Source organism: Leptodactylus fuscus, chromosome 1 (genome assembly GCF_031893055.1).
Source record: "Leptodactylus fuscus isolate aLepFus1 chromosome 1, aLepFus1.hap2, whole genome shotgun sequence".
Taxonomy (NCBI): domain Eukaryota; kingdom Metazoa; phylum Chordata; class Amphibia; order Anura; family Leptodactylidae; genus Leptodactylus; species Leptodactylus fuscus.
The window spans coordinates 200,775,759-200,800,233 of NC_134265.1; the positions used below are offsets into that span (position 1 = coordinate 200,775,759).

The 24,475-nt window shown below is 44.1% G+C and overlaps 1 protein-coding gene across 1 annotated transcript in view; it reads left to right on the forward strand.

The window, feature by feature from the left end:
- Positions 1 to 1,782: 1,782 nt before the first annotated feature.
- LOC142213858 (disintegrin and metalloproteinase domain-containing protein 10-like) overlaps positions 1,783 to 24,475 on the forward strand; it is a 60,762-nt gene continuing 38,069 nt past the window's right edge. The window contains exons 1-3 of the mRNA XM_075282421.1: positions 1,783 to 1,853; positions 15,871 to 16,021; positions 22,867 to 22,985. Coding sequence (XP_075138522.1) covers positions 1,799 to 1,853; positions 15,871 to 16,021; positions 22,867 to 22,985 — 325 coding nt within the window. The 5' untranslated portion in view covers positions 1,783 to 1,798. The remainder of the gene's footprint in view (positions 1,854 to 15,870; positions 16,022 to 22,866; positions 22,986 to 24,475) is intronic.

A 24,475-nucleotide genomic window follows, 5' to 3' on the forward strand; every position in this document is an offset into this window, starting at 1 on the left:
ACCAGTACATTATATGTCCCCACATTATAATGTTCCCTTCCAACTGCCCCACAGTATTAAGTCCCTCTCCTGGTGCCCCAGTTTAGACTGGCGGAAACTAGAGGGGACATGAAACTGGGGCAGCTGGACGGGGACATAAAACAGTGGTGGTAGTTGGAGGGGGGCAATAAATTAATGGCAACTGAAGTGGGACATTAAACTGGGGGCAACTAGAGGGGGACATTAAACTCGGGAGGCTAGAAGCAGACATTAAACCGTAGGGGTAGCTGGACAGTGACAATAAACTGGGGACAACTAGAGGCAGACAGGTCCCCCTCCAGCTACTACCACGGTTTACTGCCCCCTCCAGTTGTGCCCAGTTTAAGTGTCCCCCTTCATCTACTCCCAGTTTCATCTCCCCCACCATTTCTCCCCCAGTTTGATATCCCCCTTCATTTGCCCCATTTTATGTCCCCCCTCCATCTGTCCCCAGTTTCATGTCATCCCTCCATCTGCCCCAATTTCATGTCCCCCATCCATCTGCCCCCATTTTCATGTTCCCCCTCATCTCTGTCCCCAGTTTCATGTTCCCCTTCCATCCATCTCTGCTCCTAGGTACTGACACATACACACTCCACTCTGCATCTCACATTCCTCTCAGTACTACATCTCTTCATCTTCCGGCCAGCACACTAAGACACACCTCCCTAGTCACATGAAGTCTGACGTCACACACAGGTCCTTGAGTTTTAAACTTCACGTAGTACTAGCTTTCCACCGATCACCCATCACTTTCTATTGCTGTTATAAAAGCGGGGGAGTGATCAGAGGAAAGTTTAAGTAAAACACTGACTAAAGGGACATGCAGGGAGCTGCGCAGGGGCCGCAAACTATCGTCCCGAGGGCCGCAAGTTTGAGACCCCTGATCTACTATGTGCAAATCACCCAGCTTTCCCAGAGGCAAAACTAAATGGCTGATTATAAAGGAGTTTTTATAGGTAGATATTGCTTCAGCAGCAGTCAGTATTATAGCACTAACTGGTATGTTACCCATCTTTTTTGAGACCTTGAAATATTGACTTAGGAACAAATATGGACATTGGAAGATGGTTAACTTCGATACATTTACTACACATCAGTCCACAACAGTATCTTGAATACTATCCCGTTTTCTCAGGGCACTTCACATCGTCTATATTTATTGTCACTTCATCTATATTTATAGTCCCCCTACCGCCCACAAAAGTACAGCCGATCTCAAGTAAATGCACAGAGATTTTTCTAGCCATGAGGATCACCTCTTTTAAACCACTATACAATTGACATTGTCTGCTTTGTATTTTCTGGTCTAAAAGGAGGCCATTTTCTTGTAATACGGCCATTTTTGTTTGTCTAAAGTGAATCACCATTTGTTCTGTTTTCTTAAAAACGTAACAGTTTGTAATATTCAGGATGGGTTCAAGCCGGGTTCGGCTTGTTATAAACCGATTCACCCATCTTTACTCATAATAAATGAAAGCTTTGCTATAATTGGTTACTATGGGTAAGTTTTATAGATCTACCCCTATGGCTCCCACTATAGCTAAAAACCAAACATTAATTGATGGAAAAAAACAGCATATGTGTGTTTGTTTGTCAAATATATAATCATATTCTATTCTAGTAACATATAACAAGCATAGCAATAACTAGTAGGATTTATATGAATTCCTTTAGAAATCCAGCATGTCCATGCAAGTTATGGGCTTGGCAATGCACTTCCTTCCCACCTGGAGTAAAATATTCTGAAACTGAGAAGACAACACTGCGAGCAAACACAATGCTTTCAGTGCACTACGTAGAATTTCTGGTACCTGTGAGTCTGTTTCTGATAGGTAAGATGACTTCTATTTTCTACATGTCTGGAGTTCTCTAATCCGTCTCTGCTCTGTCAGAGTTATAAATCTCAAGTAAAGATGCTGGAGGACTTCTCATAATATATCCTTACGACAAATACTTTCTTTCTCCACTCTGTGCTAGGACTAGCCTGCTGAGCAATAGGGCAACAATGTCTCAAGGCAGGCTATTTTCTAGAATTCTGAGAAAACCTTTACTTATCAAATCAATATGTTTTGTACTAGTCTTAAGCATAAGAAAAAATATCCTTGTACCGTGTTAGCCAGTGGATATGAAATGAAAGAAATTTTTTGAGAGAAGTTCTCAGTAGTTGATACCTTTTTTAATGGCTAACTTAAAAAGTTTTTTGATGACATATCGAGCTTTCGAGACTCTATAGAGGTCTATCCTGATGAAGAGACCTCTATAAAGTCTCGAAAGCTCGATATGTAATCAAAAAACTTTTTAAGTTAGCCATTAAAAAAGGTATCAACTACTGAGAACTTCTCTCAAAAAATAGTCTTAAGCTTAATTTTGTTTTATTATATTACTTTTGATGAATGTCACTGTATGGTATAGCATAGTATATTATAGTATACAGAACTGATTACATATAATATTTAGATGCAGGAAACTTTACTACACCTTAGCAAGAGCAAGAAAAATATATACATTTTTTTAAAGCCTAATTAATAGAGATGAGCGAACAGTGTTCTATCGAACTCATGTTCGATCGGATATTAGGCTGTTCGGCATGTTCGAATCGAATCGAACACCGCGTGGTAAAGTGCGCCATTACTCGATTCCCCTCCCACCTTCCCTGGCGCCTTTTTTGCTCCAATAACAGCGCAGGGTAGGTGGGACAGGAACTACGACACCGGTGACGTTGAAAAAAGTAGGCAAAACCCATTGGCTGCCGAAAACATGTGACCTCTAATTTAAAAGAACAGCGCCGCCCAGGTTCGCGTCATTCTGAGCTTGCAATTCACCGAGGACGGAGGTTTCCGTCCAGCTAGCTAGGGCTTAGATTCTGGGTAGGCAGGGACAGGCTAGGATAGGAAGGAGAAGACAACCACAACAGCTCTTGTAAGAGCTAAATTCCAGGGAGAAGCTTGTCAGTGTAACGTGGCACTGACGGGCTCAATCGCCGCAACCCAGCTTTCCCAGGATCCTGAATGGAATACACTGTCAGTGTATTCCCGTATACCCGATATATACCCCCGATACCCGTTCCAACGGTGTGCCCCCCACCTTCACCCCAGAAATACCCTGCAAGTCCCCTAGCAATAGAATTGGGGCTATATACACCCACTATTTTTGCTACTGCCATATAGTGCCATTGTCTGACTGGGAATTCAAAGAATATATTGGGGTTATAAATACCCTCATTTCTTGCTACTGCCATATAGTGCCAGTTTCTGACTGGTAATTCAAAGAATATATTGGGGTTACGTGCACCCACAATTTTTACTACTGGTATACAGTGCCATTGTCTGACTGGGAATTCAAAGAATATATTGGGAATACAAATACCCTCATTTCTTGCTACTGCCATATAGTGCCAGTTTCTGACTGGTAATTCAAAGAATATATTGGGGTTACGTGCACCCACAATTTTTACTACTGGTATACAGTGCCATTGTCTGACTGGGAATTCAAAGAATATATTGGGAATACAAATACCCTCATTTCTTGCTACTGCCATATAGTGCCAGTTTCTGACTGGTAATTCAAAGAATATATTGGGGTTACGTGCACCCACAATTTTTACTACTGGTATACAGTGCCATTGTCTGACTGGGAATTCAAAGAATATATTGGGAATACAAATACCCTCATTGCTTGCTACTGCCATATAGTGCCAGTTTCTGACTGGTAATTCAAAGAATATATTGGGGTTACGTGCACCCACAATTTTTACTACTGGTATACAGTGCCATTGTCTGACTGGGAATTCAAAGAATATATTGGGGTTATAAATACCCTCATTTCTTGCTACTGCCATATAGTGCCAGTTTCTGACTGGTAATTCAAAGAATATATTGGGGTTACGTGCACCCACAATTTTTACTACTGGTATACAGTGCCATTGTCTGACTGGGAATTCAAAGAATATATTGGGAATACAAATACCCTCATTTCTTGCTACTGCCATATAGTGCCAGTTTCTGACTGGTAATTCAAAGAATATATTGGGGTTACGTGCACCCACAATTTTTACTACTGGTATACAGTGCCATTGTCTGATTGGGAATTCAAAGAATATATTGGGGTTATAAATACCCTCATTTCTTACTACTGCCATATAGTGCCAGTTTCTGACTGGTAATTCAAAGAATATATTGGGGTTACGTGCACCCACAATTTTTACTACTGGTATACAGTGCCATTGTCTGACTGGAAATTCAAAGAATATATTGGGAATACAAATACCCTCATTTCTTGCTACTGCCATATAGTGCCAGTTTCTGACTGGTAATTCAAAGAATATATTGGAGTTACGTGCACCCACAATTTTTACTACTGGTATACAGTGCCATTGTCTGACTGGGAATTCAAAGAATATATTGGGAATACAAATACCCTCATTTCTTGCTACTGCCATATAGTGCCAGTTTCTGACTGGTAATTCAAAGAATATATTGGGGTTACGTGCACCCACAATTTTTACTACTGGTATACAGTGCCATTGTCTGACTGGGAATTCAAAGAATATATTGGGGTTATAAATACCCTCATTTCTTGCTACTGCCATATAGTGCCAGTTTCTGACTGGTAATTCAAAGAATATATTGGGGTTACGTGCACCCACAATTTTTACTACTGGTATACAGTGCCATTGTCTGACTGGGAATTCAAAGAATATATTGGGAATACAAATACCCTCATTTCTTGCTACTGCCATATAGTGCCAGTTTCTGACTGGTAATTCAAAGAATATATTGGGGTTACGTGCACCCACAATGGTAATTCAAAGAATATATTGGGGTTACGTGCACCCACAATTTTTACTACTGGTATACAGTGCCATTGTCTGACTGGGAATTCATAGAATATATTGGGGTTATAAATACCCTCATTTCTTGCTACTGCCATATAGTGCCAGTTTCTGACTGGTAATTCAAAGAATATATTGGGGTTACGTGCACCCACAATTTTTACTACTGGTATACAGTGCCATTGTCTGACTGGGAATTCAAAGAATATATTGGGAATACAAATACCCTCATTTCTTGCTACTGCCATATAGTGCCAGTTTCTGACTGGTAATTCAAAGAATATATTGGGGTTACGTGCACCCACAATTTTTACTACTGGTATACAGTGCCATTGTCTGACTGGGAATTCAAAGAATATATTGGGGTTATAAATACCCTCATTTCTTACTACTGCCATATAGTGCCAGTTTCTGACTGGTAATTCAAAGAATATATTGGGGTTACGTGCACCCACAATTTTTACTACTGGTATACAGTGCCATTGTCTGACTGGGAATTCAAAGAATATATTGGGAATACAAATACCCTCATTTCTTGCTACTGCCATATAGTGCCAGTTTCTGACTGGTAATTCAAAGAATATATTGGGGTTACGTGCACCCACAATTTTTACTACTGGTATACAGTGCCATTGTCTGACTGGGAATTCAAAGAATATATTGGGGTTATAAATACCCTCATTTCTTGCTACTGCCATATAGTGCCAGTTTCTGACTGGTAATTCAAAGAATATATTGGGGTTACGTGCACCCACAATTTTTACTACTGGTATACAGTGCCATTGTCTGACTGGGAATTCAAAGAATATATTGGGAATACAAATACCCTCATTTCTTGCTACTGCCATATAGTGCCAGTTTCTGACTGGTAATTCAAAGAATATATTGGGGTTACGTGCACCCACAATTTTTACTACTGGTATACAGTGCCATTGTCTGACTGGGAATTCAAAGAATATATTGGGAATACAAATACCCTCATTTCTTGCTACTGCCATATAGTGCCAGTTTCTGACTGGTAATTCAAAGAATATATTGGGGTTACGTGCACCCACAATTTTTACTACTGGTATACAGTGCCATTGTCTGACTGGGAATTCAAAGAATATATTGGGGTTATAAATACCCTCATTTCTTGCTACTGCCATATAGTGCCAGTTTCTGACTGGTAATTCAAAGAATATATTGGGGTTACGTGCACCCACAATTTTTACTACTGGTATACAGTGCCATTGTCTGACTGGGAATTCAAAGAATATATTGGGAATACAAATACCCTCATTTCTTGCTACTGCCATATAGTGCCAGTTTCTGACTGGTAATTCAAAGAATATATTGGAGTTACGTGCACCCACAATTTTTACTACTGGTATACAGTGCCATTGTCTGACTGGGAATTCAAAGAATATATTGGGAATACAAATACCCTCATTTCTTGCTACTGCCATATAGTGCCAGTTTCTGACTGGTAATTCAAAGAATATATTGGGGTTACGTGCACCCACAATTTTTACTACTGGTATACAGTGCCATTGTCTGACTGGGAATTCAAAGAATATATTGGGGTTATAAATACCCTCATTTCTTGCTACTGCCATATAGTGCCAGTTTCTGACTGGTAATTCAAAGAATATATTGGGGTTACGTGCACCCACAATTTTTACTACTGGTATACAGTGCCATTGTCTGACTGGGAATTCAAAGAATATATTGGGAATACAAATACCCTCATTTCTTGCTACTGCCATATAGTGCCAGTTTCTGACTGGTAATTCAAAGAATATATTGGGGTTACGTGCACCCACAATTTTTACTACTGGTATACAGTGCCATTGTCTGACTGGGAATTCATAGAATATATTGGGAATACAAATACCCTCATTTCTTGCTACTGCCATATAGTGCCAGTTTCTGACTGGTAATTCAAAGAATATATTGGGGTTACGTGCACCCACAATTTTTACTACTGGTATACAGTGCCATTGTCTGACTGGGAATTCAAAGAATATATTGGGAATACAAATACCCTCATTTCTTGCTACTGCCATATAGTGCCAGTTTCTGACTGGTAATTCAAAGAATATATTGGGGTTACGTGCACCCACAATTTTTACTACTGGTATACAGTGCCATTATCTGACTGGGAATTCAAAGAATATATTGGGGTTATAAATACCCTCATTTCTTGCTACTGCCATATAGTGCCAGTTTCTGACTGGTAATTCAAAGAATATATTGGGGTTACGTGCACCCACAATTTTTACTACTGGTATACAGTGCCATTGTCTGACTGGGAATTCAAAGAATATATTGGGAATACAAATACCCTCATTTCTTGCTACTGCCATATAGTGCCAGTTTCTGACTGGTAATTCAAAGAATATATTGGGGTTACGTGCACCCACAATTTTTACTACTGGTATACAGTGCCATTGTCTGACTGGGAATTCAAAGAATATATTGGGGTTATAAATACCCTCATTTCTTGCTACTGCCATATAGTGCCAGTTTCTGACTGGTAATTCAAAGAATATATTGGGGTTACGTGCACCCACAATTTTTACTACTGGTATACAGTGCCATTGTCTGACTGGGAATTCAAAGAATATATTGGGAATACAAATACCCTCATTTCTTGCTACTGCCATATAGTGCCAGTTTCTGACTGGTAATTCAAAGAATATATTGGGGTTACGTGCACCCACAATTTTTACTACTGGTATACAGTGCCATTGTCTGACTGGGAATTCAAAGAATATATTGGGAATACAAATACCCTCATTTCTTGCTACTGCCATATAGTGCCAGTTTCTGACTGGTAATTCAAAGAATATATTGGGGTTACGTGCACCCACAATTTTTACTACTGGTATACAGTGCCAATTTCTAACTAGGAATTCAAAATGCGCAAGGCTCCCGGAAAGGGACGTGGACGAGGCCGTGGGCGAGGTCGGGGGAATGGTTCTGGGGAGCAAGGTAGCAGTGAAGCCACAGGGCGTCCCGTGCCTACTCCTGTGGGGCAGCAAGCATTGCGCCACTCCACAGTGCCAGGGTTGCTTGCCACATTAACTAAACTGCAGGGTACAAACCTTAGTAGGCCCGAGAACCAGGAACAGGTCTTGCAATGGCTGTCAGAGAACGCTTACAGCACATTGTCCAGCAGCCAGTCAGACTCTGCCTCCTCTCCTCCTATTACCCAACAGTCTTGTCTTCCTTCCTCCCAAAATTCCGAAGCTTTACAGAACAATAACCCAAACTGTCCCTGCTCCCCAGAGCTGTTCTCCGCTCCTTTCATTGTCCCTCAACCTGCCTCTCCACATCACGATTCCACGAACCTAACAGAGGAGCATCTGTGTCCAGATGCTCAAACACTAGAGTCTCCTCCATCTCCGTTCGATTTGGTGGTGGATGACCAGCAACCCACCCTCATCGACGATGATGTGACGCAGTTGCCGTCAGGGCATCCAGTTGACCGGCGCATTGTGCGGGAGGAGGAGATGAGACAGGAGTTGGAAGAGGAAGTGGTGGATGATGAGGACACTGACCCGACCTGGACAGGGGGGATGTCAAGCGGGGAAAGTAGTGTGGATGTTGAGGCAGGTGCAGCACCAAAAAGGGTAGCTAGAGGCAGAGGCAGAGGTCAGCAGCTTAGGCGAAGCCAGGCCACACCCGGAATCTCCCAAGATGTTCCAGTTCGTACCCAGCCCCGAAAAACTCCCACCTCGAGGGCACGTTTCTTGAAGGTGTGGAGTTTTTTCAAGGAATGCGCCGAGGACAGATATAGTGTTGTCTGCACAATTTGCCTCTCGAAATTGATTAGGGGCTCTGAGAAGAGCAACCTGTCCACCACTTCAATGCGCCGTCATTTGGAATCCAAGCACTGGAATCAGTGGCAGGCAGCAACAGCAGGACAAAGGCCGCCTGCCGTTCACGCCACTGCCACTGCCTCTGCCACTGCCTCTGCCACTGCCACTGCTGACTGTGCTGGCGATGCACTCCAGAGGACGAGCCAGGACACCACTTCATCTGCCTCCGCCACTTTGTTGACTTCTCCCTCATCCTCCCCTGTTCCTGTCTTATCTCCTTCTCCTGCACCATCAAAGGCACCATCAGGCGCTTCTTTACAACAACCCACCATCTCTCAGACATTGGAGCGGCGGCAGAAATACACTGCTAACCACCCACACGCGCAAGCCTTGAACGCCAACATCGCTAAACTGCTGGCCCAGGAGATGTTGGCGTTCCGGCTTGTTGAAACTCCCGCCTTCCTGGACCTGATGGCAACTGCGGCACCTCGCTATGCCGTCCCTAGCCGTCACTACTTCTCCCGGTGTGCCGTCCCCACCTTGCACCAGCACGTGTCACTCAACATCAGGCGGGCCCTTAGTTCCGCGCTTTGCACAAAGGTCCACTTGACCACCGACGCGTGGACAAGTGCATGCGGACAGGGACGCTACATTTCACTGACGGCACACTGGGTGAATGTAGTTGAGGCTGGGACTGCTTCCCAAACTGGCCCGGTGTACCTCGTCTCCCCGCCTAACATTCCTGGCAGGGACACGAGAAGAACACCCCCCTCCTCCTCCTCCTCCTCTACCGCCTCCTCCTCTGCCACCGCCTCCTCCTCCGCCACCGCCTCCTCCTCCGCTGTTAGATTGACCCCAGCTACGAGTTGGAAACGTTGCAGCACTGGCATTGGTAGACGTCAGCAGGCTGTGCTGAAGCTGATCAGCTTGGGGGACAGACAGCACACTGCCTCCGAGGTGAGGGATGCCCTCCTCGATGAGACGGCAATATGGTTTGAGCCGCTGCACCTGGGCCCAGGCATGGTCGTTTGTGATAACGGCCGGAACCTGGTAGCAGCTCTGGAGCTTGCCGGACTCCAACATGTTCCATGCCTGGCCCACGTCTTCAACCTAGTGGTGCAACGTTTCCTAAAGAGCTACCCCAATGTTCCAGAGCTACTGGTGAAAGTGCGGCGCATGTGCGCCCACTTTCGCAAGTCGACAGTAGCCGCTGCTAGCTTAAAATCTCTCCAGCAACGCCTGCATGTGCCACAACACCGGCTTTTGTGCGACGTCCCCACACGCTGGAACTCAACGTTTCAGATGTTGAATAGAGTGGTTGAGCAGCAGAGACCTTTGATGGAATACCAGCTACAAAACCCTAGGGTGCCACAAAGTCAGCTGCCTCAGTTTCACATCCATGAGTGGCCATGGATGAGAGACCTTTGTGACATCCTACGGGTCTTTGAGGAGTCCACAAGGAGGGTGAGCTCTGAGGATGCGATGGTGAGCCTTACAATCCCGCTCTTGTGTGTTCTGAGAGAATCCCTGATTGACATCAGGGATAACTCAGATCACACAGAGGAGTTAGGGATAGCATCCGATCCGTCACAGCTGGAGAGTAGGTCCACACATCTGTCCGCTTCACTGCGTTTAATGGAGGAGGAGGAGGAGGAGGAGGAAGAAGAGTTGTCCGATGATGTGATGGTGATACAGGAGGCTTCCGGGCAACTTCGAATCGTCCCATTGTTGCAGCGCGGATGGGTAGACATGGAGGATGAGGAGGAAATGGAGATTGAACTTTCCGGTGGGGCCAGAGGAGTCATGCCAACTAACACTGTGGCAGACATGGCTGAGTTCATGTTGGGGTGCTTTACAACCGACAAGCGTATTGTCAAAATCATGGAGGACAACCAGTACTGGATCTTTGCTATCCTTGACCCCCGGTATAAAAACAACATCTCGTCTTTTATTCCGGTAGAGGGGAGGGCCAATCGCATCAATGCTTGCCACAGGCAATTGGTGCAGAATATGATGGAGATGTTTCCAGCATGTGACGTTGGCGGCAGGGAGGGCAGTTCCTCCAGTAGGCAACCAAGTTCTCACCGGTCCACACAAACGAGGGGCACACTGTCTAAGGTCTGGGACACCTTGATGGCACCCCCTCGCCAAAGTGCCGCCACGGAGGGTCCTAGTGTCACCAGGCGTGAGAAGTATAGGCGCATGTTGCGGGAATACCTTTCCGACCACAGCCCTGTCCTCTCCGACCCCTCTGCGCCCTACACGTATTGGGTGTCGAAGTTGGACCTGTGGCTTGAACTTGCCCTATATGCCTTGGAGGTGCTGTCCTGTCCTGCCGCCAGCGTCCTGAGAGGGTGTTCAGTGCAGCCGGTGGCATCATCACTGACAAGCGCACCCGTCTGTCAGCTGAGAGTGCCGACCGGCTCACTTTGATAAAAATGAACCACCACTGGGTAGAGCCGTCATTTTTGTGCCCACCTGTGTAAAGCACCCCAACATGAAACTCCATGTCTGTACTCAACCTCTCCAATTCCTCCGCATCCTCATACTCATCCACCATAAGCGTTGCACAATTCTGCTAATACTAGGCTCCCTCCACCCTGATTTCCCCCAACTCTGCTGGTTAGAGGCTCCCTCCACCCTGATTTCCACCAACTCTGCTGGTTAGAGGCTCCCTCCACCATGAATTGGTCCAAGCTGGGTTTTTTAGAGGCTCCCTCCACCATGAATTTGCCCAAACTGGGCTGGTTAGAGGCTCCCTCCACCATGAATTGGTCCAAACTGGGCTGGTTAGAGGCTCCCTCCACCATGAATTGGTCCAAACTTGGCTATTTAGAGGCTCCCTCCACCATTAATTGGTCCAAACTGGGCTGGTTAGAGGCTCCCTCCACCATGAATTGGTCCAAACTTGGCTGTTTAGAGGCTCCCTCCACCATTAATTGGTCCAAACTGGGCTGGTTAGAGGCTCCCTCCACCATGAATTTCCCAAAACTTGGCTGTTTAGAGGCTCCCTCCACCATTAATTGGTCCAAACTGGGGTTTTAGGGGCTCCCTCCACCATGAATTTCCCAAAACTTGGCTGTTTAGAGGCTCCCTCCACCATGAATTGGTCCAAACTTGGCTGTTTAGAGGCTCCCTCCACCATTAATTGGTCCAAACTGGGCTGGTTAGAGGCTCCCTCCACCATGAATTTCCCAAAACTTGGCTGTTTAGAGGCTCCCTCCACCATGAATTTGCCCAAACTGGGCTGGTTAGAGGCTCCCTCCACCATGAATTGGTCCAAACTGGGTTTTTTAGAGGCTCCCTCCACCATGAATTTGCCCAAACTGGGCTGTTTAGAGGCTCCCTCCACCATGAATTGGTCCAAACTGGGGTTTTTAGGGGCTCCCTCCACCATGAATTTCCCAAAACTTGGCTGTTTAGAGGCTCCCTCCACCATGAATTGGTCCAAACTGGGTTTTTTAGAGGCTCCCTCCACCATGAATTGGTCCAAACTGGGCTGTTTAGAGGCTCCCTCCACCATGAATTTGCCCAAACTGGGCTGTTTAGAGGCTCCCTCCACCATGAATTTGCCCAAACTGGGCTGGTTAGAGGCTCCCTCCACCATGAATTGGTCCAAGCTGGGTTTTTTAGAGGCTCCCTCCACCATGAATTTGCCCAAACTGGGCTGGTTAGAGGCTCCCTCCACCATGAATTGGTCCAAACTGGGCTGGTTAGAGGCTCCCTCCACCATGAATTGGTCCAAACTTGGCTGTTTAGAGGCTCCCTCCACCATTAATTGGTCCAAACTGGGCTGGTTAGAGGCTCCCTCCACCATGAATTGGTCCAAACTTGGCTGTTTAGAGGCTCCCTCCACCATTAATTGGTCCAAACTGGGCTGGTTAGAGGCTCCCTCCACCATGAATTGGTCCAAACTGGGTTTTTTAGAGGCTCCATCCACCATGAATTTGCCCAAACTGGGGTTTTTAGGGGCTCCCTCCACCATGAATTTCCCAAAACTTGGCTGTTTAGAGGCTCCCTCCACCATGAATTGGTCCAAACTGGGCTGGTTAGAGGCTCCCTCCACCATGAATTGGTCCAAACTGGGTTTTTTAGAGGCTCCCTCCACCATGAATTGGTCCAAACTGGGGTTTTTAGGGGCTCCCTCCACCATGAATTTGCCCAAACTGGGCTGGTTAGAGGCTCCCTCCACCATGAATTGGTCCAAACTGGGTTTTTTAGAGGCTCCCTCCACCATGAATTTGCCCAAACTGGGCTGTTTAGAGGCTCCCTCCACCATGAATTGGTCCAAACTGGGGTTTTTAGGGGCTCCCTCCACCATGAATTTCCCAAAACTTGGCTGTTTAGAGGCTCCCTCCACCATGAATTGGTCCAAACTTGGCTGTTTAGAGGCTCCCTCCACCATTAATTGGTCCAAACTGGGCTGGTTAGAGGCTCCCTCCACCATGAATTGGTCCAAACTGGGTTTTTTAGAGGCTCCCTCCACCATGAATTTGCCCAAACTGGGCTGTTTAGAGGCTCCCTCCACCATGAATTGGTCCAAACTGGGGTTTTTAGGGGCTCCCTCCACCATGAATTTCCCAAAACTTGGCTGTTTAGAGGCTCCCTCCACCATGAATTGGTCCAAACTGGGTTTTTTAGAGGCTCCCTCCACCATGAATTGGTCCAAACTGGGCTGTTTAGAGGCTCCCTCCACCATGAATTTGCCCAAACTGGGCTGTTTAGAGGCTCCCTCCACCATGAATTGGTCCAAACTGGGCTGGTTAGAGGCTCCCTCCACCATGAATTGGTCCAAACTGGGTTTTTTAGAGGCTCCCTCCACCATGAATTTGCCCAAACTGGGCTGTTTAGAGGCTCCCTCCACCATGAATTGGTCCAAACTGGGGTTTTTAGGGGCTCCCTCCACCATGAATTTCCCAAAACTTGGCTGTTTAGAGGCTCCCTCCACCATGAATTGGTCCAAACTGGGTTTTTTAGAGGCTCCCTCCACCATGAATTGGTCCAAACTGGGCTGTTTAGAGGCTCCCTCCACCATGAATTTGCCCAAACTGGGCTGGTTAGAGGCTCCCTCCACCATGAATTGGTCCAAACTGGGTTTTTTAGAGGCTCCCTCCACCATGAATTGGTCCAAACTGGGGTTTTTAGAGGCTCCCTCCACCATGAATTGGTCCAAACTGGGGTGTTTAGAGGCTCCCTCCACCATGAATTTGCCCAAACTCTGCTGGTTAGAGGCTCAATCCACCCTGATTTTCAAAACAAATGTTGGTGCCAACCTCAACTTACTACAAGGGCCAAATTCACTGCTGGTGACAAGCTCTCCTCACTGCAAGTGCCAAATACACGTTTCAAGGTGTTTTCCTACTGTCAGAGAGGTGGTATTGAGTGTGTAAAGTGTGTAGTTGTTAGGCTGTGATGTTGGGGTAATAGAGGGTCTTTGGTGTGTTAGATGCCCCCAGACATGCTTCCCCTGCTGTCCCAGTGTCATTCCAGAGGTGTTGGCATCATTTCCTGGGGTGTCATAGTGGACTTGGTGACCCTCCAGACACGGATTTGGGTTTCCCCCTTAACGAGTATCTGTTCCCCATAGACTATAATGGGGTTCGAAACCCATTCGAACACACGAACATTGAGCGGCTGTTCGAATCGAATTTCGAACCTCGAACATTTTAGTGTTCGCTCATCTCTACTAATTAAATCAGTATTGAATAACAAGTTTTGAGGCCTATCTACATCAGTCATGCTTTAATATTGTGGACTCAAAGGCAAAGGCCCCAAATAGCGAAATGCTGCTAAAAACTTAGTAGAAGTAAACACAGCCAAAACGCATTGCGTTTATTTTCCACAGTGTTTTTACTGCTATTTGTCTTCCCCTATTATATGTGTAGAGAAAATGAATGAGTTTTCCACCGTTAATGTTAACATGCTGCATTTATTTTCTTCTTATAAAAAACTCATTTTTTTGAGGTTCTTTTTTTTCCACAATATGTGGATAAGATTAACCAAGATCTCATTCACTTTGCTGGTACAGTAAAAGGCAGCATTTTTTTCTGCTGCATTTCCGCAAAGTTGGGCCTCCGCCTATGGATAATGCCCCACATAGTGAGACGCAGCCGAAAAACGCTGTGCAATAGACTGCGGCAGAAATGCATTGCATTTTCTTTCTGCAGCGTTTTTCACAAAAAGCCCCCAGAGTTTTTCTTGCATTCTTTTGGCCTCTATTATGCCTATATGGAAAACGCCGGCGTTTTCGCAGGTATAATTGACATGCTGTGATTTACAAAAATGCAAGCATTTTTGAAACGGCAGAATTTCTACAGAATTTTCTGAAATGTGTGAATGGGATTAGCCAGAATACCATCCACTATGCAGAAATTGTAAAACGTTTCTGCGTTTTCACAAAGTGGGGCCCCAGCCTAAAGGGGTTTTCCCATAAGATTTGGGTGTTGGATCATTAATTGATGAGAAACCTTTAGCATTAGAAAGTATAAACATAGGGCGGATTCACGCAACCGTATTTCAGCCGGGAAATTTGATCCATGTGTTACACTTTGGGACAGTATGTCGCAGGTACCCCCATCAGTGTAGATAACTATACTGCTAGGAGTCCCTCTCCTGGCACAAGGTGCAGGCTGATAAATCTGGCCAACACTCGTACCAAGTTTTACAGCTGAAACTCGGGTCGTATGAATGTTCTTTTAGGCTAGACAGTTTTAAAGGCACAATATTTTTCAAGCTAGCTGATGCTGGACAATATATATGGTACAGCTTTGGAGTGTCTAGTCTACCTTTATAACATCTACCTAATTTTGTTGAAATTATGTTATATCTTAAGGCCTGTCCTTTTTTCTAAAACCTGCAGCCTTTTCCAATAGCCCTGCCCCATTTTTTAAATTAAGTGTGATGTATTGTAACATTCCACATCCATGATGGAAAGGATCACAAATATCTCAGAGTACTAAGCAGGTTTTCCATTGGTACATGGCCATACTCACTTGCTCAAAAGTGTATAAACCACCCAAGGCAAGTATACAGTAGTTTGCATGAACCGTTACTTGATATATTGTACAGGCTGGCTTATGCTATACTACTAATGTTATTTTCATACAAAAACATAATTTCAGTTATCCAAGACCAAAAACATTAACTCACCTGCTATTTAGTAATTTTAGATATACAAAAGTAAATGCAATATCTTTCAATTTTGTTTTGTAGGATGCAATGGATATAAAATTAGGCCATTTCTGAAATACTATGAGACGGTATTATATAACAAGGATAAGCTGTTTAAAGATCACCTTAGGTCAAAAAGAGCTACAAACCAGGAGGAAAGTCCGATACAACTCGACATATGTGGATACAATAGGTAATGACACTATGCTGAATCTGTTGTTTTCCTCTTACCATTACATCCATTTGGATTGATTTACATCATATGCAGTCAACATACTTAAAGGTTATAGACATGTATGCAATGATTTTCTTATATTGTTTGTTTGCTTCCTAAATGCAAAATGAAACAACTTTCTAAATACTCTTCATTAAAAATTCCCTAATATTTTACTACTGTAGAGTCTGTCTAACTTGTCTGACAGCAAACAGCTTGTAGCTATGTGGGCTCTTCTTGCTCTATTAGGGTGCACTCACATGGAGGAAAATGGTGCTGAATTTGGTGTGGAATCCGTGTCAGATTCAGCGCTGAAAAAAAAGCCTCCCATTGACTTCAATGGGTTTCTATTTCTGAAGAAAAAGGATGCGGATTCCACACCAAATTCAGCACCATTTTCCTCCATGTGAGTGCACCCTTAGTGTTAAAAACAGCAGCAAGGCGGGCTAGAAGGATCTACATTATAGATCATAGAGTGAAGGGTAGAAGCATCCAGGTATACAGGGAGGACAGATGACCTAGGCCAAGTATACAGTATATAGACATACTGTGCAGTAAGAAGGAGCAGTAAGAAGGAGCAAGTTTATGTAAGTACAGAAATAAAGTTGTGCTGATACATGAGAGCTAGCATGTCTATATTCATATTGTATCCATTTCCCAACTGAGAGCAGTTGTTAAGTTTAGCTTATTTGAGCTACTCCATTATAGGAGCATCAGATCCACTGCATGATGGACACAAATGGCACCTCATTGACTGGGTTTTCATCATGATACCCAGCATTTTAGTAGACAAAATAGTGCTGCCTGGAATTTTTACTAAATACCTAACTAATTCTGAAACAGAGGCTCCTAATGGAAGTCTTTGCTACCTTTGACTGTAACAAGACTTTTTGCATTCAATGACAACAAATCAAAGAAACCAAACAACTGGCGGATCACTTTGGATGAACAAAACTGGCAGCACAACGAGAAAATGCCTGCTGCCACTTGTTTGATGAGGAAATACAGATCATACACGCGTGCTGTTGCTGTAATCGTAAAAAAAAATTCAAGTTCATGTTTTTTCCTGCCTTGGAGACTCATACACAGTATGAAGGGGCATTGTTGCTAATCTGAACGAATACTTTGGCTACTTGGCTATCTCATACATACATTTGACTTGCAACTATTTATCATATTATTCGTTATGCAGATTCTTGTCAGGCATTTTTACTGTTTTGACCCTAAAAATCAAAATTGTTATTTTTATTATTTTGTAAATCCACCTTTGGCTTTTAATACAGCCTGAATCCTTCTGGGCATGCTCTCAATCAGATTCAAGCAAGTCTCGAGTGAAATCTACCCACAAGTGTTTGGGATGAATTTGGGGTCTAATCCAGCACTTCATTGTCTTTGAACCATTTCTTTGCTAATCTTGACATATGCTTTGCATCATTGTCATGCTGGACCCTGTGTCACCTTTTTCATACCAATAATACTCGAGTGTACGAAGTAACTCATCTTGTAAGATTAGTCTCATATGGCTCAGCATTGAGAACACCATTGATCACCACTGGCCAAGTACTTTAATTGAGTTAATATACTTTTTATATTGAGGGAAATATTGGCATTTTTCCATCTAGGTTATTCTGCCTTATCGAAAGATATGAATTTGTATTAGATGGTGCATGCCTTCCTCTATACCAGTGATGGCGAACCTATGGCACGCATGCCAGAGAGGGCACACAGAGCTCTCTCTGCTGGCACGTGTGCGGTCGCCCAGATCACTCACTACGGGGAATCCAGTACAGGATTCCCCATTAGTGAACGATCGGTGCCTTTAGCTGATTTGCACCGTGATGACGCAAGTCATCAGCACCCACAGTGAACGGTAGAGAGGATGCTCGGCAGCCCTTCAGGTAAGTATATTTGTGTGTGTACTGTCTGGGGAGGGGGCTACTGTGGACCATTTCATGCTGTATGGGTGTTATGGTCAGCAGGGTTTATTAAAAAAAACAAAACAAAAGAAAACCCTACAGAGCCCTCTGGGCCACTGACTACTAACCAACCTGGTGTGAACACAGGCTAACAGTTCCTGTCACTGCCAGCTAAAATAAAGAACCAGGTGCGCTCTGTTAACATTCACAGAGGCATGCAGTCAGAGCAGCCGTACAAATAAACAAACTGGCTAGCCTGAACTCCAGGACTAGCCAGAGACCAAGTAAACCCTGTGTGTGGTAGTTCCACCCAACCACCCAGGCAACTACTGCCAAGTCCACTCCCAGTCCCCTTGTCTGGGAAGTTTTGCTAGCTGACCCTACTGACTTTTAGCACACATACAAGGCAGCATGCTGCCTGACTAACTGTGGAATTGCTAGCTCAGGGGTCATTTGCTAACTAGGGCAATTCTAAGAATATTTCAGGCAGGAACCCAAGCACACACATCATTTCAGGTTAGGAATGAGATCATAGAGCGCCGGGTGTCCAGACCAGCCCCCTTATATAGGCAAGGGGCAGTCACCAGCAAATAGCCCAGCTGCCCAATCCGAGCGTCTATTGGTCGACTCCTATGTAGATCACCCAGTCGACCACGCCCGGCTGCTGCAAAGCAGATTAACCCTTGCAACCCTGGACTGTGCTGAGGAACTGACAGCGACGCCCATATCATGGCCGCAGTTACTGCACAATCCTAACAATGGGGAAGGGGGCTACTGTGGACCATTTCATGTTGTGTGGGGAGGGGGCTACTGTGGAACATTTCAGCTGTGTGGGGAGAGGGCTACTCTGGACCATTTCATATTGTGTGGGGAGGGGGCTACTGTGGACCATTTCATATTGTGTGGGGAGGGGGCTACTGTGGACCATTTTATGTTGTGTAGGGAGGGGGCTACTGTGGACCATTTCATGTGGTGTGGGGAGGGGGCTACTGTGGACTATTTCATGCTGTGTGGGGGAGGGGGACTACTGTGGAGTATACATGTATAATCCTTTGTGAGGGCCACCACGGGACAGACTGTACTGTATGTGGGGGACACTGCGGGGAAGATTGTATAGTGTGTTGGGGACACTGTGGGGCAGATTGTACTGTGTGTGGGGACCACTGCTGGGCAGAGTGTACTGTGTGTGGGGGCCACTGCGGGGCTAATTGAACTGTGTGTGGTGGCCACTGTGGGGCAGATTGTATTGTGTGGGGTCCGTTCACTATTTATATCACACAGTATCTGTTTTATAGTAGACATGATATTAGTACAGGATGTAAGAACATTGCATGGTGACTATAAAACAGATCTTGTGCAATGTAAATAGTGAACATTAATTGTTCAAAAGTACCAAATGCAGAGAGCTTTACCTTGCAGTACAAGCTCTGTAAAGCCCCATTCACACGACTGTAATTTGTGGGTCCATAATTGTCCGCAGTTGTGGATCCACAGAGATTTAAGGTTAAATCACCGTGTTGGCACTCTGTGATAATTTATTGGGTTTTGGGTTGCAGTTTGGGCACCCAGTCTCAAAAAGGTTCGCCATCACTGCTCTATACTGTCTTCATCTTTTACCTATAGTACGAGGGGATACCCAAAAGTTTCCAGAAAAGTTGTTTTTTAAGCATGTATTTATTTTTTTGTACACAATTCCTTCAATTTCCTTCAAAGTACTCTCCTTTAGCGGCAATACACTTGTCAAATCTCGTCTGCCATTGTTCAAAACATTTTTTAAACTCAACTACTTTGATGTGTGCAAGCGCCTCCGTCGTTTTCCTCTTCACCTCCTCCACATCAGCGAAACGCTTTCCCTTGAGGTTCCTCTTCATTCATGGGAATAAAAAAAGTCACTGGGAGCCATATCGGGTGAATAGGGTGGGTGGGGAAAGACAGCCATGCTGTTTCTTGCCATGAAAGTGGTCACCGAGATGGAGGTGTGGGCTGGGGCATTGTTGTGGTGGAAAAAACAACCACCAGACTGCCACATTTTGGGCCTTTTTCACCGCACACTGTTGCTTAACCTCTTGAGAACCCTCAAGTAGAAAACCTGGTTGACGGTCTGACCTATTGGAACGAATTCCGAGTGCACAATGCCGTTTGCATTGAAAAAACAAATGACCATTGTCTTCACATTGGACTTCACTTGACGAGCCTTTTTAGCGCGGGGCGAGGATGGCGTTTTCCAGTGGCTTGATTGTTGATTGGTTTCCAGGTCGTAAGCATAGCACCAAGACTTATCTCCCATAATAATTTTAGAAAAAAATCCTGAGTCGGTTTCGGCATGTTCTTTCATGGCACGGCATGTTTCGATGCGACGCTCTCTGTTGATCAGTTAAGAACCGCGGCACAAACTTTGCAGCGACCCATGAGATGCTCAAATCCTCCGATAAAATGCGCTGAATCGAGCTCCAACTCACTCCAGACAACTCTTCGAGTTCCTCAATGGTTCATCGTCGATCTTCACTCACGAGCTCATTGATTTTGTGGACACTTTTGTCCCTTTGGGAAGTTGACGGACATCCAGAAAGCGGTTGATCATCAATTGACGTTCCGCCATTTTTAAAGCGGTGAACAACGAGTAAACTTGAGCTTGACACATAGCGTCATCCTTGTAAGCGGTCTTCAACATTTGAATGGTTTCCGATGCTTTTTTCCCGAGCAGAAAGCAAAAATTCACAGCCGCGCGCTGCTCATAAAACTTCTCCATGAAGAAAAACGACGGCTGGCCAAAGCAGCTCTTCCAAGAAAATTCACTGCGGGTAGACGAAACCTTCCGCATCAGCGCCGCTTGGCACACTGACTGAGAAAGCATGGTTGAACAAATAACTAGCTGCAGAATCGCGTACTACGAAAACTGCGCACGAAGCAGCCTCATTCTGGAAACTTTTGGATCCCCCCTTGTAAGTGCCCTTGTGTCTGACCTTGTTGTTTCATTTGTCTTGTGACTCATTTCCATCTGTCCTGCTGTGATGTGGTGTTTTATTATTATTTACTAGCTTTTACCCGCGACTTCGTCTGCGGTGATTTGAGAATTGGGCGGACACAGACGTGTGAAACTGTAAAAGTGCTTTAAAAAGTTTGGTGGGCTAGCAAATGTGATTTGATGTGTTATATTGTGTATGTTGTGATACAGACAATGTGATGTGTTATACAGCCTGTGTACAGGAGTATATATGTATCAGGTACTGTATATAGCAGTGATATGAGAAACATGTAATATATAGTATATACAGCCTGTGTACAGGAGTATATATGTATCAGGTACTGTATATAGCAGTGATAGGAGATACATGTAATATATAGTATATACAGCCTGTGTACAGGAGTATATATGTATCAGGTACTGTATATAGCAGTGATAGGAGATACATGTAATTATATAGTATATACAGCCTGTGTACAGGAGTATATATGTATCAGGTACTGTATATAGCAGTGATAGGAGATGCATGTAATTATATAGTATATACAGTCTGTGTACAGGGATATATATGTATCAGGTACTGTATATAGCAGTGATAGGAGATACATGTAATTATATAGTATATACAGCCTGTGTACAGGAGTATATATGTATCAGGCACTGTATATAGCAGTGATAGGTAATACATGTAATATATAGTATATACAGCCTGTGTACAGGAGTATATATGTATCAGGCACTGTATATAGCAGTGATAGGCGATACATGTAATTATATAGTATATACAGTCTGTGTACAGGGGTATATATGTATCAGGTACTGTATATAGCAGTGATAGGAGATACATGTAATTATATAGTATATACAGCCTGTGTACAGGGGTATATATGTATCAGGTACTGTATATAGCAGTGATAGGAGATACATGTAATATATAGTATATACAGTCTGTGTACAGGAGTATATATGTATCAGGTACTGTATATAGGGGAGATACATGTAATTACAATGTGATGTGTTGTATTGTGTATGTAGTGATACAGACAATGTGATGTGTTATATAGTGGAAAGCTATATGTAAATGTGAGTGAGTAGAGTGAGGGCTACTCCTGAGGAGACAGTAAGGAGTGTGCAGGCAGGTTGAGGCAGGAAATGCCAGGCAGTGTGTGTGAGTCTATAGCTGGGGCTAGGAGTCCTGCTTTTGTGAGTCTCCTGCTAGGAAGCCATGTTGTTTAGTGGCACCAAAAGTAGCTTGTGACTCAATCCTGAGGGAAAACTATGTTTGTGGAAAATTGCACGCAAATCCATCCAGGCGGTTTAGCGTGATTGAGGAACAAACATCCAAACTCACAAACATCCAAACATCCAAACACACAAACTTTCACATTTATAATATTAGTAGGATATACTTCTGTCTAGTGATACATAGACTGACACAATGAGTTTTTAGCCAATTGTTCCCTCTGTCTGCTCCTACCTTTCTCTTAAAGACCTTTCAAGTCCTTATGCATATGTGGTTTAATATAATAGAAAACAGGCAGTGCAGTGAATTCATTGCACTGCTGGGTTTCCCGGTATGTGCCCCGGATCCTGGATATATTGGTGCCGTCAGTGCCATCATTGCTGGGCTGTGAGCAATGTACCTCCCAACAGTACTTGTCCATAGCCTTGTTCTGTCAAAGGGGGTGTTCCCCACCAGTACAAGTGTATGGATGATTACTGTCGGGGGAGCATTCCTCACAGCCCAATGCTGACGCTGAGCTATGAGGAACACCCTTCAACAGGAGGAGATATCGGTGCCAAAACTGACAGCACTAATGGAGCACATATCGGGAAAGCCATCAGTGCACTGAATTCATTGCACTGCTGGTAGGTGCTTTGTAGTACTGATGTTTTTCAATAAATACCTTTAAACTAAAATGCATGTTTGTCTCCTGATATAGGAAATTTGAATTGATATTATGGAGAGATAGAAGTGTATTCACAGATGATTTCAAAGTGATATCTGATGACGTTTCCGTACCCATGGACATTACATTTGTATATTCAGGCATACTGAAAGGTAAGAAATAGTCCCACATACACACAGCACCCTACCCTGGTTAGGAAGGGAATATATAATTATAACTGGTGGCTGACTGGACCAGTGGCAGGAACTTGCTCATATTCTGCAGATGTACTGCCTTGTCCAGCCTCAGTGTAATGTCAGAGAGGGTATTCAGCATGACAGGTGTCATAACACTTTTCACAAAAAGTCTGCAGAGTTTTCCTCTGCAGACTTTCTGCTTCTATTATATCTATACGGAAAACACTAGAGTTTCCGGAGGTATAATTGACAAGCTAAAAATTACAAAAATGCAACGGTTTTTGAAATCGCAGCATTTCTGCTGTGGAAGTTTTTTCTGCAATGTGTGGATAGGAATAGCCAGAATCCCTTCCATTTTTCAGGTACTATAAAACACTGCATTTTTTGCGGCTAAATCGCAGTATTAATGCTACAGCCTAAAGATGAATTGAGCACGGGGCAGGAGGATTTGCAAACACCTTTGGCTGATGTCACCAAGTAGGCAGTTTGCTATTATTACTAGTACTCTATGTCCCAAAAAGGGATAGTTATTGGACGGCTTTTGTACAAAATAAATAAAAAAAATAAAAAAATAAAGCCATGATTGCAGTTGCAACATATCCCTAGAAAGCACGTAGAAGCCCATGCTATTTCCAGTAGCACTAGGTTTGTATAAATACAGCTACAGGCATTTGCCCCCAAATGGGGATAATATGTGCACATTTTTCTTTTCCATTTCCAAGACATTGTATTGTGTTTTAAACACACTGTTTGTTACCATCAGCTATCATCTGTTTACCCATTGCTACATCTGCTACTGAAACGTTATGACATTGCTGACGCTCTGTTTGCATTAAAACAGTGGTTCTTCACCTGTAGTACGTGTACCTCATGGGGTACATGCATAGTTTTCAGGGGTACACACCATTGCTGAGAAACAGCTCTTTGGAAGTGGCAGATTTAGTGAGCACTAAGATATTGAGGTTCCTGTTTGGTAGTGCCACCCAAACCACCCACCATCTTCAAATACAGAGGTACAGTGGCTGCAAGGGTCAGTTAGGTCTCCTCAACAGCAGCGGGTAGTCTCTGCTGAATAGACAGATAGCTTCTGAATGAACTTCTGAAAGCTGCTAGGAAGATAAAAGACCCTCAGTACTTTTAGTGTGTGTTTACCGCAGGTGCTCAGTATTTATTCTTACCTACTTTAGGAAGCAGGAGCAGGATTTGATATATGATGGAGACTACAGTGTTCGTTGGGGTACTTAGTTGGAACTTTTATCATGAGTGAGGACTTGGCTTTAAAAGTCCTCAGAATGTCATACACAATATATTAAGGCAATACGCACTTCAGTTTAATAACTACACATTACAGACTTGAATTGAACTTATGTTTCAAAAAAAGCAATCTTAATGGGGGTTTTCAGGGCAAAAAATGTTTCTCATACACCCCCTCCATGTCTCTCTAGCTATCCTGCCCTTCCCTACCT